The sequence below is a fragment of the Sminthopsis crassicaudata genome, chromosome 1 (assembly GCF_048593235.1).
Source record: "Sminthopsis crassicaudata isolate SCR6 chromosome 1, ASM4859323v1, whole genome shotgun sequence".
In the NCBI taxonomy this organism is placed as follows: domain Eukaryota; kingdom Metazoa; phylum Chordata; class Mammalia; order Dasyuromorphia; family Dasyuridae; genus Sminthopsis; species Sminthopsis crassicaudata.
The window spans coordinates 705,549,773-705,569,681 of NC_133617.1; the positions used below are offsets into that span (position 1 = coordinate 705,549,773).

General features: G+C 44.6%; 1 protein-coding gene across 2 annotated transcripts; it reads left to right on the top strand.

The window, feature by feature from the left end:
- Positions 1-1,218: 1,218 nt before the first annotated feature.
- SEC13 (SEC13 homolog, nuclear pore and COPII coat complex component) lies at positions 1,219-18,147 on the top strand. Of its 2 annotated transcripts, none has more exons than XM_074283933.1 (9): positions 1,219-1,344; positions 3,816-3,860; positions 5,222-5,337; positions 8,319-8,470; positions 8,662-8,795; positions 10,427-10,560; positions 11,231-11,354; positions 12,081-12,227; positions 17,617-18,147. In XM_074283933.1, exons 1-9 carry the CDS (start codon positions 1,342-1,344, stop codon positions 17,725-17,727), a joined length of 966 nt encoding a protein of 321 aa, XP_074140034.1. In that variant the 5' UTR covers positions 1,219-1,341; the 3' UTR covers positions 17,728-18,147. The 2 variants fall into 2 exon arrangements, with proteins under 2 accessions (XP_074140034.1, XP_074140035.1); XM_074283934.1 differs by having other exon boundaries at positions 1,245-1,326.
- The last annotated feature ends 1,762 nt before the right edge of the window (positions 18,148-19,909 follow it).

The window sequence follows — 19,909 nt, forward strand, 5'->3', positions numbered from 1 at the left end:
CCCGGGAGAGGGCTCCATCCACTCCTGAAAGGCAGCTGGTTTCACTCAGGAGCTGGCGGGCTTCCGGGAGGGAACAAGTAGCGGCTCCGCCCCCGCAGTCCCCTCACATAACTGCAGGCCCGTGCTCCGGTCCTCGCGTGAGGGGATACCGGGGAGGTGCCCGACCGTCAGGGACATCCAGGGCGGGGCCGAGGTTTCTCTCACGGACCCACGTGGGACCAGACTTTGCAGGGCCCTCGTACTGATCTCGTGTGAGCCCGGGAAACTGGCAGTCCGCGCCGGGAGCTGAGTCCCCCGCCTTTGGGCTGGTGAGGAAGACTCCTGGCAGGTGAGACGCCTTTCTCGGACTGGACCGCCCGGCGCTCCCGCGGCTCCGCGAGAGCCCGGCCCCACCCGGCTCAGTGCCGGAAAGATTGTGTTATGGAGAACTCACACAGGGCAAGCACCCGCGAGACGTCAGAAAAAGCGACACAAGGTCACTCTCTAGGTGGTTTTTGTTTGTTTGTGGTTACACATGCACGCTTTTTAAAAAATACATATCTTTATGAATCATTTTGGGAGAGAAAAAGCAGAAGGAAAAGAAAGAGAAGTGGACCCAGCATGTGTTGATTTGCATTCGGTTTCCATGTTCTCTGTCCGGATGCAGAGGGCGTTTCCATTCAGTTTATTGGGAAATGCCGAGGATCTCGGACCAGGGACTGAGAAGTAACGGGCCTTTCGGAGCTGATCTCCGCAGTCTTGCCGTTACTGTGTACGACGTATCCCCAGCTCTGCTTGTTTCCCTGCATCGGTTCTAAATCTTTCCAGGCCTTTCTAAATCACACACACTGTAACTCAGGCCTAATACAGTGATGTCATTCTGGTCCTTTTCTAGAACCAAGGAAAACAACCATCCCCCCTAGGTTCTAAGGGCCTGAGTCCATGACCTCTGAGGTTCCCTCCTCTGATCTAAGTTCATGACCCCTGACCTCTGGGGTTCCTTCCTCTTGTCTAATACCACGACTCCATGACCTCTGGAGTTCCTTCCCGGGTTCTAAACTCCTCTTTTCTAACTCAGTTATCGCTAAAGAGATAGATGGAAATAAGATTCCGAGGCAGCTCGCGAGTCAAAGTTTCTGCGCCTGCGCATCAAAAGGGTCGCCTACTGAAGTTTCCCGGAATCGTTGTGCGACGCCTCCGTTTCCCTTCCGGAAGTTTCTCCTGGATGGACAAATCCGGATCTGCGTCCCCGGTACTCTGACAGCGGCACCGGAAGTGACCCGTCCAGGGCGCCGCCGCCGCCGGGAGGAGCTGCCACGTCCGAGCCCGGGAGCCGCCGCCGCCGCCGCCGCCGCCGCCGCCATGGTAAGAGTCCTGTGCCCGGCGAGCCGGGTTATGAGAGCGCCCTGCGTGGGCCTGGGATGGAGAAGAGGGTGCGGAGGGGATGTGGAGTGAGAGGCAGTGCACGGGTCCGCGGCACCGCTTCCCCCGCCGCCCCCCGGCCACGGGCCCGGGAGCCGAACGCTCCTCCGGAGGGTGAGGAAACCCGCAGGCCGGTTAGGAGCCGCTGAGCACTGGAGGCCGGCCGACCTGGCTCCGGGCCCGCCCCCCCGTCGGGACGGCGGCCTCTGCCCTGGACCAGCAGGGCGAAAGCTTCCTGACCCCCGGAGGGACTCTCTGAAATGAGGGGTTTGGACTAACCAGGACTCCGGGGTCCCCGGGGCAGAGACGTGGGTGCGTCCGTGAAAGCCACCACCGTGGAGGCCCAAGTCCCAAAAGAAACCCCGGACCGAGGCCTCCGGGGCTTACGGCCCTTCTGGGGAGCGGGCCGTGGAGGCAAAAAGCGTCCGGGGCAACTCTGGGGAGGGGGCAGAGGTAAAGCCCCCCCGGAGTGAGGGCGGGGAGACGCTCATCCTCGCCTGGGAGGGGAGAGGGGAGAAGCCCAAGGCCCCAAGGGGGAGTGAATGGCTCTTGCACTGCAGAAGGTTGGCTAAATATCTGTGGTGTCCCAAAAGTCTTGGTGCCGCCTCAGGCTTCTGTAGCTTAAACTCCGACTTTGGGGACACCCCATCTGAGCCCCGGATGTAGCCCTGCCCATGACCCGGGAGGCACCCCGAGCCCCGAAGATGGCATTGGCCGGGTCGCCGGGCCTGATTGGCTCAGCATTTGGTGGGACCTGGCAGGCCCCTGTAGCTGCAGGATTCCCCATCGCCTGCCTCGGTCCGGTCCCAAGGGCATTGCTTTTATGAGGGAGCCCTGCCCCGTGGCGTTTATCAAAGTCCAGGCCGTCGGTGGGGCGGGGAAGCAGCGCGGGCCGGTCCGAGCCTCCGAGGAGCAGCGGGTCTGCCAGGCGGCCGGGGGCAGCGGGCCTTGTTTTCCCCGAATTCAGTTAGGCTTAGGAATCCTCTCGGAACATCCATGATTTAACCACAAAGATGCATTACGAGCCCTCCATCAGTGTGGCCATTATTTCAAACTGTATTTTTATCCTTTAGAATTATTTTGATTGTCAGTCAATAAACTTTTCAGTGCCTTCTTTGTGCAGGTGCTGTTCTAAGCGCCGGGATACAAAATGAGGCAAAAGGCAGACCCCACCTTCAAAGGAGGTCACAGTCCCAGGGCAAACAGCAAACATGCACAGGATAAATTAGAAATGCTGACAGAAAGAAGGCACTGAGACTAAGGGGGTTGGGGAAGGCTTTCTGCAGATGGTGGAATTTTAATTGGAAGCCAGGGAGGTGAGGAGTCAGAGCAAGGGAGAAGGCCCTTCCAGGCAGGAGAGAAAGCCCTGGGCCAAAACAACTCATTATATAGACCAGCTGTTGTATTTGCTCCGTAGTTCCCTCCTGCAAGCTTCAAAAGGTGGCCCTGGTTCTGGTTTTGTGAAGACTGGTAAAAATATATTCATTCCATTCGTTTACTTGGAACTATTATAGACTTTGCTTATATCCTGCCCTGGCCTTCACTGTTTTAAATAAAGAATGCTAAATCTTATATTTTTAAAAGTCTAAGTGGATGAAGTTAAAATATCTATCCTGAATATATGCTTTTTCATAATATCTTAATATTGGTCATACTTCAGTGCTTCCAGCATTGATAGTCCATTATTAGTAATTGCTACATCCACAATATTTTGTAGTTACAGTCCTGTAACTGTCCACAGAGAATTTGCAGGTTACTGGAGAATTCCATTCAATTCAAGAAGCATTTAAGAATTTGCAGTGGGCCAAGCAGTGTTTGAATTAAGGGAAAAAGTTGCTGCCCTCTTGGAACATAACCTTCTTTTGAAGAGGAGACCTAGCATGCTTGTAGATGAGCAAATGTAAAACCCAAATGAGGAGAATGCTTACCCTAGAGGGCTCACACACTCACCAGTAACTCACCTAAGGGGAGCTGTCACCAGCTCTATAGGAGTCAGAAAGTACCCTTGAAATCCACAGGAGGCCATGGGGGGTGGCAGAAGCAGAAAACTATGGCCCCGAGCAGCATAGACTGAGACATCGTGTGGTCTTCCTAATCCAGATGTGCTCTCCAGAGCACTTAGCTCAGAGATACACAACCCGAGTTCGATGGCAGTGTGAAGTCGGAAATGGGATGTTAAGTAGCGGCCCCACTAGGATTGTGGCCCTGCACTGGAAGGGCAGGAGGTGTGATCCAGCTTGTTCAGAATGTGCTGCAGAAGCTTAAGGATGGAGGAAATGACCATAAATTATAATTGTTGAAGTTTATGTTGAGAACATTTTGAAAGGCATGGGACCATTAAATGGAAATCTTGGATCTGATTTCTAAGGAGGTTGTTTCTAATTGCCATTATTAATTTAATCTTTGGTTTTTAGGTGTCGGTCATTAACACTGTGGATACCTCCCATGAGGACATGATTGTGAGTGTTATATTTAACAGTTACTGAAACAAATCAAAAACTGACTTTCTTGTGGGATAGCACAATTTTTATTTTTAATTGTGCAGTTTGGATGTGTTAATTTGTGAATCAAAACAGGGGGAGGGGGCATTTTTTTTTGTTTTTTTTTGTTTTTTGAGAATTTACCAAACATTTCAACATTAGAAGCTACAGCCTTTCTTAGAGTAACAAGTCTTCTTCAGAAATGCTCCCATTGTTTGACAGGCTGTTGTGTCAGTAGGAGTTTTAACTGGTATAGTGTCATGATCCCCATTGGCCCCTGTCTGGTAAAGAAGCCTAGGGACGCTTCTCAAAATAATGCTTTTAAATGCATAAAAGAAACTATGAAAAATTACAAAGGAAACCAGTGACATTGAATTACAGTTGAAAGCTTACAGATCCCAGGTTAAGAACTTGTATAGAGGCAGTTACTTTCAATCCTAATGTTCAGCAATTTGTCTATTGGGCCACACAGTAATTGGCAGTTTTTCTTTTTCCAAACCTTCACTGAAAGTGTTTCACGACCTCCCTTGTTTTGTTGGCTAACTGTGATGCCACGTATTCAAGGCTGTGAAGGCTATAAAGCAATTTTCAGAAAGGAGAAACTATAGCCCGGTAATTTAGAATCCAGATTTGTCTAGAACCTGGGAGAAATAAGAGATTGAACCATGATTTCTTAAAGAGGAATTGGGATACTTCCTAAGGTCCAGCTATACTAAGTAGCTGGGGCAGAATATTAGTATGAAATAAATAAGCTCAATTAGTCTAAAAAAAATCTAGTTATTACAGGAAGCAGAGAGTTACTTGAAATCAACAGTGCAGCAGTATATATACAGTAATGGTGTCTGAAACATTCTGTAAGATAGGAACACCAAAAGTATTTGGGTATTTTAAGATTGTAGGAAGAAGGTATGAGAGCTGTTCTAGCCTGCTTTTCAGATTCAGGAACTTTTTATTAAGCATTTTGAATGTATGTCCTCTGTATAAGACAGGATCTCTGCCCTCCAAGAGCTTGCTTGTGGCGGGGTCAGGATTCACACTGGGAAAATGCAACTATGTATTCAATTGACAAGGTATAAAGGGACTTTTAAGTATTTAAGCTTAGCTGTGTCTTTACCTTACTTTGTCACTGTAAGAAGAATGTTTTATATTGGAGAACAAGTTTATAATTTTCATGTAGTATAAACTGACTTCCTTTCTTGATTTCTCTGGGACTGAGTTGGTTTGAGCAATGTTTTAGGGTTTGGTTTTGTTTTGTTTTTTCACTTAAAATCTCTGTCTTAATACTCGTGGATAAACCCACAGAGTCTACATATCTTCTCATTTCTCTGTTCTCTATTCAGCATGATGCCCAGATGGACTATTATGGCACTCGCCTGGCCACCTGCTCATCAGATAGATCTGTCAAAATCTTTGATGTGCGGAATGGGGGTCAGATTCTCATTGCTGACCTGAGAGGGTGAGTGTATCCATTGAGAAAAATTGGGGGTAGGAAGGTGAAAAGGCAAGATTTCGTTGCTCAGATCTTATACAGTAGACTTTAGAAAATGAAATAACAGTCCAGGCTTTATCAGAATCTAATGAGTTTAACAGAGAGAGTGCAGAGGAGGTCATCATCCTACAGAACTTATCTGCCTTTAAAAGCCTTGTTTACCCAGAGTGATTTCTAGCATTATTTGAAAATCTTTTTTTAAAATGCCATCATTAGAATGATATCTGTGATCCCATCCTTTGATTCATAAAGCAGGAGTTAGTCATTTGGGGAAAATAAGGCACAATAAAGTTGGATAATGTGTCTTCAGACAGTTGAGGAGGGTTCTTGATTTTATGAATTTGTAACAAATGCTAAGTTCATTACTTTTTTTTAAAATACAAGCAAAATAAATATTACCACTGATTGCTAGTACCAGATCTTTTATTATTTTCTACTATTCTTTACAACAAATTGGTATTTATGCCTATGTTTAGAAAAGAATCAACAGTAATTCTTCCATATTCAGTCCAGCACTAATAGGAACATTGATGGTAGTAGAAATCAATCTACTCATAATTTAATTATCAGTTTTGTTTGTGTGGGGTGTTGTTGTTGTTGTTGTTGTTGTTGTTGTTGTTGTTGTTGTTGTTGTTGTTGTTGTTGTTGTTGTTGTTGTTGTTGTTGTTGTTGTTGTTGTGGCTTAGCTTGAGCTATTAGCCTAATAAACATAAGGGTGAACAGCTGCCTGGGATTTAAAACCTGCCAGTAAGGGAGGGAATAGAGACTGATGACTTTGGGGTTAGCCTCACTCTGGGCCCAAGCAGTGGAACCCATGAGTCATCATGGCAATTCATTTCACCAGATGGGCACTGGGGGTACAATGGCAAAAATGAAATAATCTCTGCCCCTGAGGGCTTCAGTTACAACATGTAAACTGATAAGTAAAGATAAGATTGAGGCAGGAGAAAGGGTTGGGGAAGGCTTCACAGAGAAGATGGTTCTCTTCTGGGATGAGGCTTGAAGGAAAGAGCAGATTCTGAGGGGCAAAGATTAGGGCAGATTGTATTCAAACCTCAGAGAGAGATATAAAAGCATGGATGGTATGGAAACAGGATATAATGGCAAGTTCAGTGAACAGAAAGTAATCCAGGAACATCCATCCTATGGAGAGGTATGATCCGGAAAAAAGGCTTCCAGTCTTTGGGAGCCAGATTGTGGAAGACCTTAAATGCCAGGGTGAGGAGTTATGTTTTATCCAAGAGACAATGGAAAGCCATTGAAGACTTGTGAATAAGTGAGTAGCCTGGTCAGACAGTGGGAATATGGTTTGACTGAGTGTATGTAGAATGATTTGGGAAGGGGAAAGGCTGAAAACAGATACCATTTGGGAGATTGTTATATTATAGGGGGGTTGTGTGTGTGTGTGTGTGTGTGTGTGTGTGTGTGTGTGTGTGTGTGTGTGTGTGTGTGTGTGTGTATAAATATATAAATATATATAAAAGTATATAGGCTTAGTAGGGTGGAGAGAAGGAGATAGATAGGAGAAGTATGGAAGAGAGTGAAAAAGATCTGGCAGCCAATTAGGTATGTAGGGAGTGGATGGTACAAATTATAAACATGGGATCCTCTACCTACTGGGAAGCAAGAAACAATCTCACTAAGCTCATTTTGAGGTATTCTTTTTATCTCCATTTATAGTGCCTTCCCTCTACCAGCTCCCCTCTCCTTATTCTAGCTAACTCTGGTCAGTCTAACCAGTCAGACAATGGTTTCCTTTCTTCTGGTTAATTGTGGGGGAATCTTTTTTTTTCCTTTTCTAACTATATGCTCTCCTAACTCTTTTTTTTTTCATGTTTATCATTCTCTGTGTCTATTGTATCCTTTCATTTTATCTTAACCTCTTCCTTGAATAAATCTACCTTTTGCCAAAACAAAAAACAAAACCCAATAAAAAACCCAACAGTCTCAATTTTACCCCCTACTGCCTATGTGAGACCTTGAACAAGTCATTATATTTTTGGGCTTCTGTATTTGCATTTGTAAGTTAAAGGGGACAGACTAGATCAGTTCCCAGCTTCTTTTAAGCAGATACATCAAATCATAAATTGAAAACTAGAAGGAACTTTAAAGATCATCTAAATCAAACTTCCTCCCAATGAGGAAAACTGAGGTCAAGAGAGGATGCAGGGCTTGATTCTCAATCCCTGGCTCTTTGTCATTTACCACAGTGCCTCAAACCTCATTTATAACTTTAAAAGATGTTGCACTCCTCATATGAAAGTTATACTGTTAGCATTCAGTGAGGCTTCTCTTAATTTGGTAATACTTTAAAATAATTTTATTTTTTATCAGTTATAATGGCATCTACAGAAATTTGAAAAACTCATCCATATTATTTGTTAGAGCTAAGAACAAATAACACTCAATTTACACCTGCATCCATAGGACAGAAACCACAGACAAAATTGTCTATAGGGTCCCTCCTAGCTCCAAATGCAATGATACTACAAAGCACTAGAAATTAGGGGAAAGCCATTGTTTCTATCATTACATGAATAATTTTGTTCTTAACCAGTAATAGAACTATAGAATAGAGTTTAAAATTTATTCTAATCCATACCCACTCCCTTGCTTTTGTTAGGTTAGGGAATTTAGTCTCCCAAGAGCAGAAAAGCTTCCTTAGGGTCCCAAATATAATAATAGGGCAGGATTCCTGGTGGTACATTGGAAAGAGTACTGGCTGAATTCAGGGTGGCTGCCCTGTCTTGGGGATCTTGGGTGAGGAGATGAATGACCCTCATTGGGCCTCTGCGGCCTTTCCAGCCTTGAAGAGCTGGGCCTAGTCCATTCTACCATGCCCTTTAAGAAGCCATTGTCTAATCTGCCCATTTGTGAATCCAGAACTTTATGGGACAGATCCCCCAAACCCTGTTTTGGCAATGTATAAATCTTGACCTTTCTCCTAGTCACGAAGGCCCTGTATGGCAAGTGGCCTGGGCTCATCCTATGTATGGAAACATCTTAGCCTCCTGCTCCTATGACCGGAAAGTCATCATCTGGAAAGAAGAAAATGGCACATGGGAGAAAACATACGAGTACACAGGACACGACTCTTCAGGTAGGAGGAGGTGGGGGAGCCACTGAGAAGTGAGTGGTGCTGTGGTCCCAGACGTCTGGGATCAGGTGCTCTCTCCTGTCCCGCTCTCAGTGCTTCCCAAGGGCTGGCCTTTACTTTCTCTAGCGCCTCCCTTGGCTAATTCCCCTTCCTGGGGGGCTCTTCATTTCTCACTGTCGCCGTCTCTACAACAGTGAACTCCGTGTGCTGGGCCCCCCACGACTACGGGCTCCTCCTGGCCTGCGGCAGCTCTGACGGGGCCATTTCCCTGCTGAGCTACAGCGGCGAGGGACAGTGGGAAGTGAAGAAGATCAACAATGCCCACACCGTAAGTGCTGGAGCTACAGGCAGGGTGCACATCTCTGGTGGGTCTGCTCCAGAGTAGCAGGGGGGCAACCACAACCCCAACTCAGAGGAAAGAGGTTTCCTTTTCTCTCACCAAGTTTATCCAGGAGACTAGTGCCAGCTTGATAGAGAGTTGTCATTCTCATATGCCAATAGTTAGGGCCTAGTGCCCGTCAGCCTGGGTAGCATGTGGTGCCAGTGTTACAGGCAGGGACTCACAAGTGGCCTAGCAGGGGGCTTGGCATCAGCTGCTCACCACAGAGCCTCTCTGAAACAGTGCCACAGGCTGGCAACTTTGTGCTACACCAAGGTATGCCACTGGCATTTCCCTCTACTCCAGAGCACTAAAGCTAAAACACCGGAGTATTGTTTTTTCTTTTTAAATGTTTTAATGCCTTTTTTATGTACCACTATTCACTTCATTGTTCTTCTCCCCAGCCTTCATTGAAGTTTCCCTTTTACATTTGAGAAAGACAAATCCACACATTGACCACATCTGAACATTTTTCCTCATTTCCACATGGCCACCCTTGTAGGAAGAATGATGCTTCACCATCAGTCTGCTGAAGTCCCAATAGTTCACTGCATGATATAGAGTTCTGAAATCAAAAGAGGTGCCATTGCTGTTTCTGTATATACGAGACTTCTCCCTCTGTCTTTGACTTAACAGGAATAGATGTGTGGTCCTGTAAGAAAGTGCCAATACACTTTAGTATGTACACTTGAATCTTTTAATGTTGTTCCAAATTTTTTTTCCATAATGATTAGACCAGTTTACAGAGTTGCCTGTTTTCCTACAGCCCCACCAATACTTCCCATTCTGATTTTGTCATTTTTGTCAATCACATAGTGGAGAAGTGAAGCCTCATAGGGGTTCTTATTTTCATTTCTCTTAAAATTGTTGATTTGGTATAATCTTTCATACTATCTTTGGAAAACTTCCTGTTTGGGGCCTTTGAACACTGTCCAAGAAGCAACAGACCACAAACCCTAGAGAAAACCAAAGGGAATAGAACATATCACACTCAGATTTTCATTACTCCTAATTCAACTAACAAAAGCTTAGCTGAAATCTTAAAGCAAGTGACTGAAACCTTAGTTTCTTTGCAGATTCCTAAATCCATTTCAAACCTTACCCTCACGTAAAAGCCCTGAGAGTCTTATTACCAAGGGAGGACTATCTGTCCATTTAGAAAATTCTAAAGAACCTGGGATAATTTCTTTGCTTCAACTCTCTATGCACTTCCATTAGAGTCCCTAGCTTAACTCAAGATTTATAGGAAGCCTTTCCTGAGCTCCACAGTTGTGCTCTCTCCTTCCTCAACCAGTCGTGTCTACACTAGTCTGTTTATGTGTACCTGGGCACGAGGACCGTTTTTGTTTTTATGTCTACCGCATCCACCAGAGTGCCTTGCACATAATAGGCACTAAATAAATATCTCTGAGTTAGATGCTGTTGGATTACCTCATGAAATTGGCTTCTGGAATTTAAGGAAAGTCTGTACTCTGAATCTTCCTCAAAAAGTAGATAATCTTTCCTTGCAAGTGAACATATCCTGTTGATTTGTGGGGTAGAAAGCCAGGTAGTAACTTCTTGCTTTCCTCTCTGCTCAGATTGGCTGCAATGCTGTGAGCTGGGCTCCTGCTGTCATACCTGGGAGCCTGGTCGACCAGCCGTCTGGACAGAAGCCAAACTACATCAAGAAGTTTGCCTCAGGAGGCTGTGACAACCTGGTCAAACTATGGAAGTAGGTGGGCCCTCTGGGGGACTTGAGGTCTTTGTGTGTCTTAAAGACAGAGCCCTTGCTACTCCCCCAGACACTAACTAGTGTAGCCAGCTCACTTTAAATAAGATTTGCTTCTTTGCCTCCTTATTATGTCTCAAATATTTTCTTACTGTGTCAGAAGGTTCTGAAATGAATCTATCTTCATAATCTTAAGACATTTGGTAACATTTACCTAATCACTAGGTAAATTTCAACAGATTGAGAGGAGGAAATCAAAATAATTGTAATAGAATCTGTATACCTCTTTAAGAATTGCAGAGTGTTTTATGTATGTTAGCTCATTTGATCTTCATAACCACCCTAGAAGATAGAGATATCCTTAGTGTTTCCATTTTACATTATGACAAAACTGAGGCAGACAGGTGAAATGACTCACCTAGAGTCATTCAGCTATTGGGTATTGGAGGCAAGGTATGAACTCATGTCTCTGATATCGAGAGCCAGTGTTCAAATCTACTGTGCGGCCTTAATAACCAAAAGAATAAAGAGCTTGCCATCCCCCAAGTGAATGCTCAGAATTCAAGAGAATTCCCATTATCCCAACGGTCTAGTTCTGAGAAGCATCATTGATCACCTAGAAAAAAAAACCAGGCCATGAGCTGCTTTACTCGCTCTCCTGTCTGCACTTTAGGGAGGAGGAGGATGGTCAGTGGAAGGAGGATCAGAAGCTGGAAGCTCACAGCGACTGGGTCCGAGATGTAGCCTGGGCCCCCTCCATTGGCCTGCCGACGAGCACCATCGCCAGCTGCTCCCAGGTGAGCTCCTGTATGAAGCAGAAGGGTAGTAGTCAGTGTTGTTCAAGACACATGACCATTTCCCTCCAGAACCTAGAATACATGTGGTGTTTCTTCTTTGTGTCATTTTTCTTTTTGTCTTCAGTTTATGACAAAATACAGGCTCGTTTTTATGTTTGTATCCTTGATGTCTGCCCAGTGTACATAGTAGACACTTAATAAAGCTAGACAGTTAAACTCAACTCAGCCGAGAAAATTCTTTTGAAAGAATTCTCATAAAGAATAAAAAGGGGATATTCGGGGAAGTTCTTTGGTCTATATAAACTTAAGGATAACAGAATGGACCAAGGAAAATTGGAGTCAGCTGGAACAAAGGAAAAATAGGAGAAGCTCTTGTAGCCCCGTCTGAAGGGAAGCTTTCTTTGAGGCAATGGAGGGAGGTTGGACCTGGCGCCTAAGGACAAGAAAGTCTAATTTGGCAGGGGCTGGATACTTTGAGAAGTGGGCTGAACTTGAAAACTTACCCATTTTACTATGTGAAACTGGTTTTGGCTGTTGGCATAAAAGGTGGGGTTTTTTGTTTGTTTACTATCCTTTAAAATTAAGTTCCTGAGGGAAGTGAGTAATAGCCCTAGTGAAAGCCTAGTCCTGTCCCACTATGAGGGGGTGCTACAGACGCCCAGCACGGGCCTCCTCCAGCTCCCCATGATCCACGGAGCCCCAAGGCTAACCTGCACTTTTCTCTAGGACGGTCGGGTGTTCATCTGGACCTGCGATGATGCCTCTGGAAACACATGGTCTCCCAGATTACTGCACAAGTTCAATGATGTTGTGTGGCACGTGAGCTGGTCAATCACAGCCAACATCCTGGCGGTTTCAGGAGGAGACAACAAAGTGAGTGCTCTCTTTATTTGAAAACTGCAGCTCTTGCATTGAGAAGCCTCTCAGTTGGGATAAAGAGAAATCAGTGATTCTTTTAAGAAAGACAGTTAGTGTTGCCTTTTGTTTCTGTATCAATCATTTCACTCTTAAAAACACACATTTGTATGATACAGAAAAACAGGGAAGCAGAACCCACTGATAAAGATACACACACACACACACACATATATATATATATATCATGTAATATGCAACATTCTGCACCCACGGGCCTCTCCTGCCCACACTTACTCCTGTGGAAGCAGAAAGGGAGATTTCTTTCTTTCTTTTCCAGGTCCAGGATTGGCCATTATAGCTACCCTGAGTTTGGCTTCATTTGAGTGTGGTCACAGTCTATGTTGTGCTTCCTTTTCTGCCTTACTTCATTCCATCTCAGTTCATACAAGTCTTCCATCCCATGGTTCTCTGAATTCTGCATATTGGCCATTTCTTGTGGCACAGTATTCCATCATGTCTTTGTAGTTAAGACATGAAGTCAGCGGGTGCCCGCATTGTTTCTAGCTTTTTGCTGCCACAAAAATCCTGCCAGTGTGAATATTTTTTTATATGAGGCCTTTTTGACTTTGATCTTGAAGAATATACACAGCTGTGGGATCTCTAGATTTAAAAAGTCTGCACAGTTAAGATGTTCTTGCTTATCCTGAACATTTAGACCAAAGCAAAACTCCACTAATAATGTTTTATAGTTTTCTGGCTTCCTACAGTCCCTCTCATCATCATGGATGATGGAAACCCCTTTGTGGAGCTGATTTGTGTTTAGAAAAGACTTTGAATTGACAAAAACCTAAATAGAAATTAATGTCTCCCTCCTCCAAGGCTGGAGGGTCTGAATTCTGACCAGGAGAGGGCAGCATTGGTCTTCAGTCCAGATGTGGCTTCCTGATTCTGTCTTGTTTGTCCTTCGTTCTCCCAGAGGACCAGGACATCAGGGAGGGCTGCCACGACATGCCGAAAACTGTATTCAAGAGAGGGAGGGCTGGGGAAGGTCTCCTGCCTCACCTTCTCCTCTAGCTCCCTCTGGGTCAGTTACAGATTAGGATGGCCGAGGTGGCTCAGGATGTTACTACATCCTTTTTAAGCTGAGATCTTCAATTCAGTTTTTCTAAGGCAATGCCCGTTATCTTATCTAGAACCAGCGGATGAATCCATGACCAATGTTCTTAAACCAGACAGTGATTTTTTTCAACTCAGTTTTGAGGGAAAAAAGAAACTACCAAAGGGATGGGGGGAAAGGAGGACTAACACTGAGAAGGCAAATTTTTAATTTTATTAAAGCTTTAATTGCGCATATCTTTGTATCCAAGGTGAGACACCCCGAAGTATTATTATATATACAACATGTAATGTGCTTCCTGCTCATTGAGCTCACATTCTCATCAAAAAATTAATACCACACAGACTATGACTTGGTGCTAGCATGTGTGCTGCTGATCCGCTTCTCTGGTCAGAGTAGCGTGATAACTGCAGACCAGAAAAATTGGGGCAGGCTCTGCAGAAGAAGTAGGTCTTCAGCTGGGCCAAACCTCAGATGTCTGTTACCGAAACCAGCATGGAAACATTCATTTAAAAAACCAAATGATCTTCTAAATAATTTTTAGTGGGGGAAAAAAAAAAAGTTATTTTTAAAATCTACCATCTTTAAGCCCTTGTCCTCTAGCACTTGACACTGTTGACTACCCCGTCCTCTGAATGGTTTCTACCCTGGGCTTTTTATAAAGACTAACTTTGATGCCTCTCATACATGATCCTTCTCTTCTTTTACACTGGCTCCTTATCTTCTCAGCCTCGAAATCAAGGTCTTCATACTCAGTCCTCAGCCTCCTCTTCTCCCTTCATTCTCCTGGTACGGCCCACAGCCTTGTCTCTTCTCTCCCTCTCCTCACATCCCAGCCTGGCTCGGGTTGGTTCCCCTGGCAGTCCCATCAGCTCTCCTGCACAGCAGGTAGTCCTATTTCTGGGCTCACACTGTCCCTCTCTACCACAAGGATCCCAGACTCCTCACCTCTGCCTTTTTGTTTCAGTCATTGGTACCGCTTGTGGTCAGATCCTGGTTGCTGCCAGGCTGTCCTTTTCTTGGATCGGTCTCTCCTGGAGATTGCCACTTCTCCTAGTTCTGTACTATTCATTCTCCTTCCCTGCCCTCTACCTCCCAAGACAGACTTATGACACCATGAGCCTGGATGAGGGCTTCCCTGACTCCCTTTTCTCCCTGGTTCCAGGCCACCTTTCACCCAAACGGACAGACTTTCTTTTGTCTGTGGAGAGCCCTTGCAAGTCATTTCATGGAGTCACAGAAACATTTATTAAGCACCTCTGTGTACCAGATGCAAGTGCAGGATTATTGAGTAGGAGCAGGGCCAGGAGAACATACACTCTAGATTTTAGAAAGTCATTATTGTTTAACATTGTTTTCTTACTTCTGCTTCCTTCCTTGTATGTGTTTTGAGCATGTCCTTGATTAAATTCAACAAGTATTTTATCAAGTGCTACTGTGGGCATTGCTTTTAGTTAGGGATAGGGGCAAAAAGCTGACAGTCCTTGTGGGGGTGAGGGGCAGGAGAATCAGGATTGACCCAGGTGAATAAATGCAGAATTTTAAAAGTCCTTTCAGAAGGAAGAGCACATTAACAAATGGAGGAAGCAGGAAAGACCTTCAGGAGGTGGTAACACTTAAACTGAGCTTTGAAGGGAGCTAGGGCTCACAAAGGTGCCAGGGAGGAAGGAGGAAGAGACTTGAACAAAAAACATGGAGAATAGCAAATGATCATCCCAACTGGACCATGGGGTTAGGTGCGGGGGGGGATATATGGGCCTAATACAGGAGATTGGAGCCACACTACAGAGCGCTTTAAAATGCCCCACAGGAGAGTTCGTCTCATGCCCAACAGACAAGAGGGAGCCACTGGAGCTTCTTCAGGGGTGACATGGCCAGACTGGGGCTTCACAGCTATGGAAGGTGAATTGGAGAGGGTAGAGGAAAATTAGGAACCTTAGCAATAATCCAGGGCTTGAACTAGCAGGTGGTTGGAGAGGTTTGTGAACTCAGTAACCAAAATGATGGCAGGACCCATAAGGAGAGAGGTACAAGTTAGGGACAAAAGTCTTTTTTTGGAATCAAACAACATTCACATATATGAAACATTAAATAACGGGAATTCAGTAACACTATAATAACAGACTCTCATTTATCTGGAAAGGGGGGAGCTATCAGTCACTATCAAGGACCCATAAACTTTTTTCAATATTTTGATAATTTATTTCAACATAGTTGGTTTCTGTATATTTTTAGGAATTTTAAACATTCTGACAGGTCCATGACAGGTTCAGAACCCCTGGACTTAATGATGATAAAGTTCCTCTCTGAGCCTTCCGTTCTCTACCTCAGAGAGATCACAAAGCAATCTATGATGTGCTAAATAATTTATTTTAATGGTCATCTCCTTTTTAACCCCCTTTACTTGCCTGGTGATCCATCTCATAGATGCAAAACATCCTGTGAAGACTGAACAAACTTTCCACCAGAAAAAAATACTTTGAACTCATAATAGGGAAAGATCATTAAAGTTAGAATTGGTCAGAAAAAAAATGAGAAAATTAGAGAGAATCTTTCCATTCCTAGAGAATGGCAACTTAAACTTATCTTACGGAAGCAGATGTCAAACACTGGTTTGCTCTTTCCAGAATTTCCGGATTAAAATGCAATTGGGAAATATTGAACATATTAAATATGCAGTAAAATATACTGTTAATAAATGACTTTCTGGTTCAGTCTACAGTCCACAGGGATCCTTCTTATGGTTTTCTGGGCCCCTGTTTCTCTTAGAGTTTGACACTGCTATTTTAGGTCACTTCCTTTCTACCAAATAGAAAAAAGGAACAAAAACCTTAGATTGCATTTCTTTTAAAATGTTTCTTTATTTTAAAAGATTCGTAACTTTGTCATCGTCTTTACTTCATTCACCAAATGGATCACAACCCTGAGTTCATACTTTGTTCTATATAGTGTTCGGTACCGTTTTCTCAGAAAATCTTCCAAGAACCAACCAGAGCTAGAGGCAATCTTGTGGGTCCTTGACTGTGGACTGGCACTGGCACATTCTCAGACTCACACTCCCTGTGCATCTCTCCATTGTCCCTGATGTTACTTATAATTTCAGTTATTCTGAAATCATACGTTTGATAGAAGGGGAAACTTGCTGACAATTAAACTATAGGAAAGTGGAGTGGCCTACCTGGTGTGGGTTGGGCCAGTGGATTCAGGCCTTTCTCCCCCTGGAAGTTACATGTGGCTGTGATCCTCCAGTTTGTAGTCAGACAGTGTTACCGAAAACATGGACAAGCGGACTCTTGCAGTGGTGAGCTGTTTGTCATTGAGTATGACATTTCCCAAATCCAGTCTATCCCTGTGCTCTCTATGTAATCTATTTTGCATCCAAAACCCTTCTCTGAGGTGCATAGTGGGGACCTGGGGCTGAGTCCAGGGGTGGAACCACTCCCGACATTACATGGGCCCTTCTCTGAGCCACAGGATTGCCTAGAGTCCTGAGAAGTAACAGGACGTGCCTCATGGTCCTGCATCCCGTGTGGGGCCAAGGAGGGACATGGACCAGGTCTTCCCGCTCTCCATACTCCTGTGCACTCTGCCTAGTCTCCTCTTCATTTAAAGGAAACAGATGTCCCAAAGTGCCAGGATGAGACAGTCTCCACCCTTTGGTAGCTTACAGTTTTAGTCAGCCCTCTACCTCACAGGGCTGTGGGAAGAAGGATTTAGTGACTTGCCCAAGATCATACAGCGAGTGAGTATGAGATTAAATTTGAACTTGGGGCATCCTGACTCCAGGCCAGTACTCTAGCTGTTGTGTCCTTTATTAGAGCACTTTATAAACTTTAAAAGTACCTGTCAGCTATAATTTGTATTACACATTTATCTAATACATTTTTTTTTATATTTTTTAAGCAATATGCTTTTATCCTGTCCATTGTGGATAGTTAAAACAGTATTGTTGAAGCAGCTCTGTGTATCACCTGTAAGTTATCTTACTGTCATCAGAAAAGTCCTCTTTAAATGTCCTATGCAGCTTGTTATCACCTGAAGCTTTCACCTAGAAGATCCAGCCCCTCCCCCTCTCACAAGAGGCTTATGTGGAGCACAGCAAAGCACTGAACAGAACCATTTCTGTGCTTAATTGCCTCATGGTGGAATTTTGAGATACACCTTGTCCGAGGGGAACCTTCAAGGCTACATTTTGTTCTGAGTCAAATACACTTTTAAAAGTGGAGTGGTTTTTTTTGTTTTGTTTTGAACCACTTACCTTATAATGATGAAGCCTTTTGCTTTCAGGTTACTCTGTGGAAGGAATCGGTTGATGGACAGTGGATGTGTATCAGCGATGTCAACAAGGGCCAAGGTTCGGTATCTTCGATCACAGAGGGCCAGCAAAATGAGCAGTGACCGAGGCGGTGCCGGCAGGGCAGACACAGCAAGGAATCAGCCAGCCGTGGCGCCGGAAGGCAGCTATCCACAGCCATGACCTCTGGATCTGCTACATCATGGATCAGCTGATGCACAGGCTCCCCCAAACTGGGAAAGGAAATGAGATGATTCTAAATTCAATAAGATCACGTGTTCCTACAAATAGATACATCACAATATTGATCATTTGCCTTAAAATGATTTGATATGGTCTCTAAGTTGACTTGACTGGTTCGGAACGCTTATAGTTTAAGAGAAATTATTACAAATGGTCTTCAAAGTAGTTCATTTTAAAATATTTTTTTATCAGCTACTTTTGTGTACCCCTAGAATTTGGGGTTTGTGTTGGGAGGTGGGGTTGTTTTCAAAATAATTGAATAAAGTCAATAATTCCCTTTTTTTGATTATCGGTTTAGATTTTACAAAGGACTTTCACACATCTGCCACCTTTTGGGTCCTCAAAACCCTTTGATATGAGGGATTCTCATTTTCATTTTTAGAGGTGAAGAAATTGGAGCTTAGGGAGATAAAGTGCTTTGCCCGTATTCTCACACTAAGGAGAAACGGGAGGATCCAAACCTAGGGCCTAAATCCCATGCTCTTTCCCATGTCCAAAGGAGAGAACAGTCATTATCATGAGCTTTTTGAAGAACATTTTGTTTGTTGTTATTCTCTCCCTGTTGCTCAGAAAAGACATGCCACTAAGCCCCAAAGTTCAGGTCCTGAGATGATGCCCTGGCTCCGCCCCAGAGTCGGCCAGAAGTCACCAGCCAGCTGAGTACTGAGAGAGCCACCTCCTCCATTTCCTGCCCTGCGCCCAGGGGTCAGGAGACCCGGAGGATAAACCGTGGGCACTTAGACTTGGAGCAGCTTCACAGTCTAGCCGTCAGATGCTGCTCTGTGTAATAACTCCCACTTAGGAAACGCTGTCAAGTTACTTCCTATAAATTGTACATTTCCCTCTGGGATCATTTGCAAATACCATCTCTATTTTATAGAGACTGAGGCTTAGTCATATGGCTGTTACCTGACGGAGGCTGGTTCAAACAGTACTCCTGGCTCAAAGGCAGGCCTCTTTCTGGTACAGTGTGAGGCCTCTTTCTGGTACAGTGTGGATGCTTCCTATTTGGTTATAATAAAAACAGCTTTTCCCTCTGTAAGTGTGGGAGGGAGCCCATCTCATTGTCCATGTCTACACCCACCAGCTTTAAATTAGCACCTCAGTCAGCCACGGGACCAAAGCCTCACTTTACAGTGAAGGTCCAGACGCAGCCTGGCGTATTCTCACAGTCCCATGTTGACACCTCCCGTTGGAATCTTGGTGATTGTTTTGGGGAAGTCTGAACCAATGCCCTGAGACAGCTGCAGGAACCCTCTGTCTGAGGCTGCCAAAGTCATCCTGATTTCTCCAGAATCCCACAGCAGAATACACCTGGCAGGGCCCTGGCTGAGAAGACCCCCATCACAGGCCCCACATAGGAACCAACCTCCTATCTTGGGAGAGGGGAGGCTTTGGTCCGCATCCTTGGAGGCAACAACCCCCCACCCATGAAATAGTGGATCTTTGGAAGTATTGCATATATTGCAGTCTGTGGTACAAAGTGAATCGAACTAATTTGAAATTACTCCCAATTGTCAGAAAACCTGAAATCCAAAGTCTTTGGATTTGACTGGGGTTTCTGATCAGCATAAAATAGACCCTTAGTTCAACGGGCAGTAGTAGTAGTCTAGTTTCCCAGTCACACAGTACAAAAAAGTTCTTAAGACAGAATTCGGATTCAATTCAGGATTGAATTGAAAGGGAACTGAACTAATTGTAGAATTGAGTCACAAGATAAGAGTCAATGTGGTTCACTCAATTCCCAGTTATCTTACTTAACTCTAGTTTGAGAATAAAATGAACTAAATGGGTGATTAGGAGAAGGGGGGGAATTTGCCAAGATTCTCTAAACTCTGTATGAACGAGCCATCTGGAACATAGTACTTAGGGTTCAGAGAGCATGGAGTGCTGGCCCCTTCCCAGGGAGCAGCACTCTGGGCAGGTTCCCTGGAATTGGTGGAAATGCCAGGCCCCCTCAGCTCCACTGGCAATCCTGATCAAATTAAATTTAACCCCAACATCCAAACTCTGCTTAGGTGTCCTTGTGGGGAAATGGATAAA

Coding starts and splice junctions, on each gene's coding strand:
- SEC13 (XM_074283933.1), top strand. Junction 3,861..5,221: donor CCTCCCATGAGGACATGATT/GTGAGTGTTATA, acceptor TTCTCTATTCAG/CATGATGCCCAGATGGACTA. Junction 5,338..8,318: donor CTCATTGCTGACCTGAGAGG/GTGAGTGTATCC, acceptor CCTTTCTCCTAG/TCACGAAGGCCCTGTATGGC.